The following is a 10,197-nucleotide window of genomic DNA, read 5'->3' as shown; positions in this document are numbered from 1 at the left end:
ACGAAATCTTGTCATTTGGGACAACATGGATGGACCTTGAGGGTATTATGCTAAGTGAAATAAGTCACACCTTCTAGAAGAAGACAAGTACTATATGATCTCACTTACATGTGGAATAGAGAAAAGAGAACTCATAGATAATGACAATAGATTAATGGTTGCTAGAGACAGGAGTGGGAACATGAGTGAAATGGGTGAAGGGGGTCAAAGTTACCTCCAATAATAAAATAAATAAATCAAGAGGATATAATATGCAGCATGGTGATTATTGTAAATAATTCTAAATTGTATATTTGAAAGTTGTTAAGAGAGTTGATTGTATAAATTCTCATCACAAGAAAAAAATTTTGTAACTCTGTATAGCAATGGATGCTAACTAAACTTACTGCTGATCATTTTGCAACATACACAAATATGGAATCACTATATTGTGCACTGGAAATCAATATAATGTTATATGCTGATTATATCTCAATAGAAATTAATGGGTGTATTTTTAGAAGCTAAATTTTATAAATTGATGCTTTTGTTTAATGAATGGTTTTGTAAATCAATGACTTTGCTAGAGAAATGGCATATGAAACTCAGCATGGCATCAAAATTTAAAGGTTTGTTTTAAATTCTGATTTGGTCATACTTGGATTTTGTGACACTAAAAAAGTTTCCTATAGTTGTTTTATGTTTGGAGTCTGTTTTGCTGAAAAATAGCATCTGCCACTTTACTGTATCCACGAAAATTCTCATCTCTATTTTTTCTGACACCCTCATTTTCTATTGATTAGAAATGCATCTGTAGGAGAGCAAATTTTCAAAAATTTAAATTGTACACAACGCTAATGAATTCTGACCAGAAAGTAACAACTGCCTATTGAAGCTGAGATCAAATTGATAAAACACACCTAATTTGAAAATTTTATACTACCCACCCTGTGGTGATGCAGTGGTTAAAACATCGACCTGGAATGCTGAGGTCACCAGTTCAAAACCCAGACTTGCCCACTCAAGGCACATATGGGAAGCAACTACTATGAGTTGATACTTCCTGCTCCTACCCCTTTTTTTCTTTCTGTCCTCTCTCTAAAATCAATAAATAAAATCTTTGAAAAAATCTTATACCAAAACTAGACTTTTACTACTTCAAGTTTTAAGATAAAAATTCTATTAAATTATTCATATGGGGTTAAAAATTACATCACACAATTATATTACATCATTATAACTAATTATTGCAAAATAATTTTGATTTTATGTATGGCCCTATATTTAGTTAAAGAATTATTTATTTTTAAGTTCAAGAAATGCATTCTAGTGTTTGGGTTCATATTCTTTAAAATTTTATTTCTTGATTTTAGAGAGTGGAAGGGAGAGAGAGAAAGAGACAAAAACATCAATCTATTTTTGTATGTGCCCTGACCGGGGATCCAACTGGCAACCTTTGCTTCTCAGGATGATTCTCCAACCAACAGAGCTATCCAGCCAAGCAATAAAATATAGAACACATCCTGATGATATGTTACTAAAAGCAGCCATGTCAAGATAAAATGATTGATACCTAATTAATCCACTTTATGATAAGTTAATGCAAGATATAAATCGACATACTCTTTTTCATTATTCCATGTTATCATCCAAAATTAAAAGCAATCCCCTTAAGATCAGGAACAAGGCAGGGGTGCCCCCTTTCACCACTCTTATTCGACATAGTTCTGGAAGTCCTAGCCACAGCAATCAGACAAGAAAAAGAAATATGTACTATGTGGCTAAAATGATAAGTTATTTGTGAAGTAGGAGTATGGCAAAAGCCAAAAATTTCTTTGGCAAACAAACTTGCACTCACAAATTGAACTTTCAGCTATTGAGAATAATTAAACGACTCATGAATTTAAAAAGCAGAAGTAAATTTATTAATTTAAAAATGTCTCCACTGCTAAAAACTAATTGGTCTAACAGCTGCCAGTAGGCAGTCTCTCTCTTGTATATCAAGTTTCCATGTAAGCATGGGTCTATTTCTAGGCTCTTTATTCTATACTACTGATTTATTTTTCTATCCTCATCCCAATATTTAATAATTACATTAGTTACTATAACTTTGTGAATCTTGAGTTCTAATAAGCAATCTCCCCCCACTTCTCTAGAAATGTCTTAACTATTTCTGGCTCCTCCCAAAAGTTAGAAATTTAGATTTAGCTTGTATAATAAAAAATTATTTGGGGACTTTTTTTTTTTTTTTTTACAGAGGCAGAGATAGACAGGGACAGACAGACAGGAACGGAGAGAAATGAGAAGCATCAATCATCAGTTTCTCGTTGCGCGTTGCGACTTCTTAGTTGTTCATTGATTGCTTTCTCACATGTGCCTTGACCGCGGGCCTTCAGCAGATCGAGTAACCCCCTGCTGGAGCCAGCCACCTTGGGTCTAAGCTGGTGAGCTCTTTGCTCAAACCAGATGAGCCCGCGCTCAAGCTGGCAACCTCGGGGTCTCGAACCTGGGTCCTTCCGCATCCCAGTCCGACGCTCTATCCACTGCGCCACCACCTGGTCAGGCTATTTGGGGACTTTAATTGGAAATGAAATGAATTTATAGATTAATTTGAGAGGAATAAAAATCTTTCCAATGTTTAGTCTTCCTATCCATGAACATAACACAATCTCTCCATTTATTTAGATTTTTGTTGTTGTTGTGCTTCAGTCTCCAGTATTCCTAAATTACTTTGATAGTTTATTTTTTATTTTTGTATTTTTCTGAAGTTAGAAGTGGGAAGACAGACTCCCACATGTGCCTGGCCAGGAACCACCCAGCACGCCCACCAGGGGTCAATGCTCTGCCCATCTGGGGCGTTGCTCCATTGCGGCCAGAGCCATTCTAGTGCCTGAAGTGGTGGCCATAGAGCCATCCTCAGCTCCCAGGCCAACTTTACTCCAATGGAGCTTGGGCTGCAGGAGAGGAAGAGAGAGACAGAGAGGAAGGAGAGGGGGAGGGGTGGAGAAGCAGATGGGCGCTTCTCCTATGTGCCCTGACCAAGAATCGAACACAGGACTTCCACACGCTGGGCCAACACTCTACCACTGAGCCAACCGTCCAGGGCACTTTGATAGTTTTTTCTCAACAGTATTAATACTTTCTTATTCATTGGTGATTTTGACAAGCTTTCACTGCTGCCTGGCAAATTTTCACTTAGCCTTGATCTCAGTTCAAACGCCATCTCCTGGGTGAAGGCTTCCTCCATTTCTCCTGCCACTCAGAGTATTTTGCATGTAACTGCAAAAGGAAATATTTACTGACTGCTTACTATATGCCAGAATATTGTGTTAAGCACTCTCCGAACATTAACTCATATAATCTACAAAGCAATCTTTTGAAATCCAAGTGGGTGTTATTACCTCCATTTATGGAAAAATAAACCTAGGAAGGGCAACTTGTCTAAAGCACAGAGCCAGGATGAGATAGGGCCCGGATACGGAGACCACGCCCTAACTACGTTATACGCCCTAATACGTTACACTCCCTTTCAAGCAGTGTGTTATTGTACTGAAACGGTTGACATGCATTCATTCATGCATCCTAGAGAAAATGTTTTGAGGGCACACACTGGATCAGGTACTGTGAAAGGTGCTGGTGGAACATATGTTGTTGAATAAAACATTAAATAAAAATTACACCAAGAAATATATAGGCACAAACAGTGCTAAGTGCCCTGGAATGGGGGTGGGGGGAAACCCAGGGTTAGATGAGAGAATTACAAAGGGACAGGGCATAAGGCTGGCAGATGCAGGAAGGGTCTTGGAGAATATGTGTTCTTAGGTAGAGGTCACAGGAAGAGAGAATCAGGAACGTGATTTAGGTGGGATATATTGATTTTAGGGCCTGGGCCCCAAACAGGCTGGAAAAGGTTGAAAATATAGAGAACTCGGACTCCCGCATCATGGCTAAATTGAAGACAGAGGGTGGTAATTAACCAAGGAGTAAGCTATGATTGAACCTCAAGGAAGGTAGGACTCTCCAAAAGAAAGCTTCAGAATGAGATAAGCAGACGGAAGAGGAGAAGGAAGGACAGAAGACAGTGATAGAAGAGGTGGCGGTGTCTGCATCCTTGTATCTCCAGCACCCAAATAGGGCTTAGTCCAGAATAGACCTTCAGTACTGGTTGGCAGGTGGTTAGATGAATGAGCGACTCTTTCAGTGTCGTCCTGGTTAAGTCCTTTCCTTGCTGGACCCATTTCCCTTCGTAAAATGGCAGTAGCAACTTTGGTCAGGAGGGCAGCGGCGGCTGTTGGGGCTCAGTCCTCCGCCCAACGGGAGCGCGCATCATTCTGATGCCCACCAAACTCATTGCGCACCTCGGCGGGCTGCGCGGGTGTCCGCCGAAAGGCCGAAGGCGCTCAGGCTGTGGAAGACAGCGGACTCGCCTCGGCGATCGCCGGAAAGTGCCGGGATGCGCGGAGTGGGAGAGGGCGCGCGCCGGGGAAGAGGTCCGGTTGACCCCCGGAGCAGCAAGAACGCGTCGGGGAAGCTATGGGAGACGCGGTGAGGGGAGCCCTGCGGTGTTGGGAGGCCCGCGGTGCGGAGGGCGCAGGGCGCCGTCATCCCCTCTGCTAGAGACACCTCGGAGAGGTGGGCGCGAGCGGTGGAAGGAGTGAGGTGAGAAGGAGCGGGAGATCGGGAAGAGAGGTCTGAGACACACCAAGGCATGTGGACATTTTCACCTGGGACCCCTGCAGGGCCCGGGAAGGGCAGGTGTGGACGCAGAAAGGGGGCTGCACGCCCAAGCTGGCAGAACGAAGGACCGATCACATCGCCTTTGGCAGTCCCGGGGCGCGCCTCCGTCCAGGGCAGCGCCGGCAAGGCTGGGAGAGCGCCCCGGCCCGGGCCGCTCCTGGAGGGCGGGTCCGCTGCGCTGGAGTCCGCAGGAGCCTCCTGCCGCCGCCGGGTGGCAGAGCTGGGGGCAGGCGGGCCCCACCGACCCGCGGGGTGGCCCCGCCCCGGGGCCTCGCGGAGGCCCCACGGTGGAGGGCGGAGTTGCCGCCGCCCCCCTCCATCCCCGGGGACTGTGGCCCCTTCTTAAGCCCGCGGAGGCTCTGCTGCCCCTCACTCGCATCTCCCGCCCGTCACCCTCCAGCACCATGGCTTCGGCACTGAGCTATGTCTGCAAGTTCAAGTCCTTCGTGATCTTGTTCGTCACCCCGATACTGCTGCTTCCACTCATCATTCTGATGCCTGCCAAGGTCAGTTGCATCTCCCGGCAGCCCTGCGGACTCCAGGCGCCCGGTCCCAGCAGCGGGCTCCGAACGCGGGGCACTGAGTTGGAGCGCATGGATTCCCCGGGCAGGCACTGCTCCCCTGGGTCTCTCGAACTTGGGAGCTCTGGGTGCCAGATGGGAGGTGTGCTGTAAAAAGAATTCTGAGGGGCACAACAATTGTGGGGTTTACAGGTCCCAGGACACAAGAACCGTCCCAACAAGCACAGAAACCTAGAATTTATCACAGATCTTGGCCACACAGCCCATCTACGGGCTTAGCCAGGGGCGCAGAATCACCCAGAGTGCATGACCTCAATCCCCCCTTATACCCCCCACCATCCACTCCCAATGCCAAAGGTGCTGATAGGGAGCCTGGGCGCTTGTCATTCCCACCTTCTCTCTCCTCTTCCCTTAGCGAATGGAGACTTCCCAGCTGTAGGTGGCTTCCAAGCTCAGTCAAGGTCCTATGTGGATACTGAGTACTGTCTTTGCCAGTCTCTGGCTTCTCCTTTGAGCCTCAGTGTCTCTATCTATGGAACACATTCCTTTCCACCTCTGAACCCCTAGAAGCCATAGCTGAGCAAAAATCCTCCCCGCTGAAAGGCAGGTGAGGGTTGGTCTGCTTTGCTTGTCTGCCGTGGCTGTGGCAGGGGCAGGAGGCGGACATGTTCCCAGAGCTCACCACGACTTGGGTGGCACGACCAAGGGTTGCAGAGGAGCTGTGTCCCATGCCCTGGACTCCTGGTGCTCTGGGAGGGAGGCAGTGAATGAATGGCCTTGGCCACAGGCTGAGGGCGGTGCTGGGAGCCCTGGCCCGCGCTGCTGGGCTGTGCTCAGCCTGTCTGGCGGAGGCCCAAGTCCTTTGAAGCCATTTGTGGCTGCTGGCTGCTCCTTCCTCATTCCCTCTTTTAGCCCTTTCACTCTCAGCCCAGGAAGGAAACCCCCGGCTCCCTGTCCTTCCCAGGCAGGGTTGGGAAACAGAGGAGTTCTTGAGGGGATACCCTGGGGGGCGATCCTGGGGGACTGGAGGGCTGTACTGGGCTATCAGGAAGACACCTCTGCAAGAGAACCAGACTTCCTCCGTACACTCTTCCTCGGGATTTTAGAGAAGCCCCTTCGTTTTCTGGGCTTTGGTGTTCTTGTGTATACAATGGGGAAAGGTGGTTTAGTTCTGACACGTTCTGGCTTTGGGTGCCTAAAGGGATCGTGCTGATTCCTAGGATGGGGGTGGGGAGGCTGAAAGGAGCCCTTGAGAGGGCTGAGCACAGGTCCTGGATAGGTCGTGGACAGCAGGTCCAACTGTGATAGCTCTTCAGTTGCCATACCAACCGTGAGCAGCCATATTTCCCCCGTAGAAAGAGATTTATTTGGGCCTGTTACCATCCATGGGAGGGAGCCAGGCAGCAGAGCTGTGATTTTAGATCTTTAATGCTGGAGTGGGGATGGGACATAGCGTTCCCTGGAATAATTATACATCTTGGCTGACCTTCCTGTTCTAGGAGAGTGTGACTGAGACCCACTCCCAGCTACGCGCACACGCACACACACACACACACTCACACACACTCACACACACGGGCCTGAACTGAGACCCCCAACTCAGAGTGTGTATGAATGTCATTAATGTCATTAACCTGCCTTGGGAGTGAGGATCAGTGAGGGAAGAAGAGACATCTGTGAAAGTTTTTCCAAAGGCTGCCTTCACATGCTCTCCCGCTCAGTGGGACAGGTGACTGGGAGTCTGGACTCCTGTCTTGGTGTTTTCTCCCTTGTGCCTCTGTTTTAGTTATCATTGAAGAGCTCCCTGCCCCTGGCCCTCACAGCCACACCATTGTGCAAGGAGACCTGGAGATACTGGCACAGAACAGAGCTGCTGGGAAGCCAGTGAGAACTTGGCAGCCTGGTGGGCACGCCACCCCCTGGCCGGTGCCCAGCTTCTCTCCTGCAAGCTTCCTTCTTTTTCCCCTCCACCTGCTTCCTGCCTGGTTTCATCTCTGCTCTACTTTTCCTGCCTTTTCTCTGGGTCCTTTTATTATTATTATTATTATTATTTTTTTAAGCTTGTAAAGTATAAAGTAAAAATGAAAATAGCCTTAAACCCCATAACTTACTAATATTTTGATGGCTGTTTTTCTAGAAATCAATCTCTTTTCTCTCTCTCTCTCTCTACACACACACACACAGAACTTGTTCTTTTACCTACATTTTTTTTATTAAGCAATATGTCACAGGCAGTCCTATTTGTTAATAATTATACATGGTTATAGTGAGTTGTGCATTTAACATGTATTTATTGAGCCTCACTGTGCGAGACACTGTGTTGGGTGCTGACTTTTAAGTCCCAGTGTCCACATTTCTCTTGGTTTTAAGTGCTTTTCCAGATACATTCCAGCTGCGGGGAGGTGCTCTGAACTTACACACAGGGGAGCCGGGCTCCTGTCCCCAGGTGGAATCCCATCTTCCTCTCCATGGTAACCACCCCTTCCTCAGACTGGTCTATCTTCGCCATCCTATGCTGCTCTCTCTACTGACCCTGTGGGAACATTCTAGATGAGGAAGGTCAAGTTGGCTTCAGGGATGGGGTATCTCTTGGGCCTCTTGATAGTGGTGTGGAGGTAAGAGGCCAGAGCCTTGTGTCTTTTCTGTTGGTTATATTTGGTGCCTCCAGGAATTGTGCTGTGAAAATTGGTTACACGTGCCACCTGCTGCTTCTAAGTTTAGAAAATAAAATCCACCGAGCACTTTCTGTGCACCACATAATCAAAAACGAGTACTCCTAATTCCTCAATTTACAGGTCAGGACATGAAACAAGCAGGGAGAGTGGCCAGGATTCGGAGTGAGATGAGTGTTTTATCAGTGGCATTGTTGAGTGACTGCTGGAAGCCAGACAATGGCAGACAGTGGAGGCCTGGTGTCAGAGCCAGTGCTTCTAACCACACCGCTGTCCTGCTTTGAGTCTTCAATCAGCATTGATACCTGCAACCTCCCAAGCAGGGGGCATGTAGCAAAGCCTGGAGACATTTTTGTTGTCACAACTGGAGAGAGTGTTACTAGCATCTAGTGCATGGAGGCCAAGGACACTGCTAAACATTTTATAATGCACGAAACACTCACTTCTCAAAGAATCATCCCGCCCCTGGCCAGCAGGCTCAGCAGTAGAGTGTCGGCCCGATGTGTGGAAGTCCCGGGTTCAATTCCTGGTCAGGGCACACAGAAGAAGTCACCATCTGCTTCCCCACGCCCCCTCTCTTCTCCTCCTACAGCCATGGCTTGAATGAGCAAGTTGGCCCTGGGCACTGAGGATGGCTCCATGGCCTTGCCTCAGGTGCTAAAACAGCTTGGTTGCTGAGCAACAAAACAGTGGCACCAGATGGGAAGAACATCAGCCCCAGACGGGGGTTTGCTGAATAGATCCCGGTAGGGGCGCATGTGGGAGTCTGTCTTTCCACCTCCCTGCCTCTCACTTGATTAAAAAAAAAGAATCATGCAGCCAAAATGTCCATATGGAAAGGCCAAAAAATCTTGCTTTAGACAGGAGGGAAGTGTTCTGAAGTTCTCATGGGATGCTGAAGAAAAAGTTATTTTTATGAGGATAACACAATCCAGACCAAGAATGTCTAAGTCTTCATGCACTATCTCCTGCACGTGGTAGTGCTCTCTGGGGTGGTGGTGAACAGTGAGAGTGAACAGGTGTGTCTTTTTGGCATTGCTGTCGCAGCTCATGCTCTGCTAGTCCAGTCCTCTAATAGGGGGGCCGGGTTCCCCTGTTAGAAGATGCTGAGCATCTCCTGAGTGTCAGACCTGTGCTGGGTGCTGAGGACAGAGTGCATCCACGAACACTGGCTCTGCCCTCAAGCTGCTCACTCCTGGGTGGTGATGGGGAGACAGTTGAGAAAACCAACAATGGCAATGCCATGTGCGAATTGCTGGCACTGGTGGAGAAGACAGAGGCAGGACCCAGACCCAGACCGGGGGTGAGGGCGAGGCACCCGAGGAGAACTGCTGAGCTGAGTGAGCACTCGCTGTGCCACGGGGCTGGGCTGTGTGAGAGAGCTGGCTCCGTTAACGGCCCGCGCTCTGGGGCAGCTGGAACTCGAGGTGTGATGGGCAAGGAGATGGGGCTGGAGGGGCCTGCAGGCCTTGCTCTATCACAGAGGGTGTCCTAGGTCATGCTAAAGCATTAAGGGTTTGTCCTGATGGTAAGAGAAGGCTTTTAAATAGGGGTGAAATGATCAGATTGGCAAAAGAGAAAGAGGGAGCCACAGGGTGGAGTGGTACAAGTAGGAAGGTCGAGTAGAAGATAGTTGCAGCCATCCAGGCAGGAGGAAATACGGCCTGAACAGGGGCAGTGTCCATGGGGTGAAGGTAGGAGGCGAGGCCGGAGAACAGGGGACTAAAAGCTGTGTAGGTCCTGGTGGTGGACAGAATTGGCTGGTTTGGAATGAGGGTGAGGGCAGAGTCTAGGTGGTCGAAAAGGATAATAATAAAAGTGCCGATGCAGTATTAAACAACCTAGGGTAGTAGGTATTATCACTCACATTTAATCCGTGGTGGTGGTGAGACCGAGGGCGGCAGCGGCAGGCCGAGGCCTCAGGGCTGTCTCTTCAGTTTGTCAGGTGTGCCTACGTCATCATCCTCATGGCCGTTTACTGGTGCACAGAAGTCATTCCTCTGGCTGTCACCTCCCTCATGCCCGCCTTGCTTTTCCCACTCTTCAGGATTCTGGACTCCAAGCAGGTGAGCAGACCCCGGGAATCCTGGTGGCTTCCTGCTTCTCCCACAGGCTCCTTCTCCAAGCCCCGCTTTGAGCTGCCTGAGCCCTGGGGGACCAGATCAGTCCATTACGGATTCTTTCGGGCCGGGGAACAGACCACTTGACCTTCCATCCACATCAAACTGTCCCTGAAGTCGGCATCTGGTCTGCTTGCCTGTCTCTGGGGACTTGGGTGGCCCTGGGCC

At 48.5% G+C, this 10,197-nt stretch overlaps 1 protein-coding gene across 1 annotated transcript in view; it reads left to right on the top strand.

Moving 5' to 3' along the window:
* The first annotated feature begins 5,062 nt into the window (after positions 1-5,062).
* The window catches only part of SLC13A5 (solute carrier family 13 member 5), a 30,593-nt gene continuing 25,458 nt past the window's right edge, over positions 5,063-10,197 (top strand). Inside the window, exons 1-2 of the mRNA XM_066262956.1 lie at positions 5,063-5,222; positions 9,847-9,975. Coding sequence (XP_066119053.1) covers positions 5,121-5,222; positions 9,847-9,975 — 231 coding nt within the window. The 5' untranslated portion in view covers positions 5,063-5,120. The remainder of the gene's footprint in view (positions 5,223-9,846; positions 9,976-10,197) is intronic.

This window comes from Saccopteryx bilineata, chromosome 2 (genome assembly GCF_036850765.1).
Source record: "Saccopteryx bilineata isolate mSacBil1 chromosome 2, mSacBil1_pri_phased_curated, whole genome shotgun sequence".
In the NCBI taxonomy this organism is placed as follows: domain Eukaryota; kingdom Metazoa; phylum Chordata; class Mammalia; order Chiroptera; family Emballonuridae; genus Saccopteryx; species Saccopteryx bilineata.
This window is presented reverse-complemented; position numbering and strand designations above follow the sequence as displayed.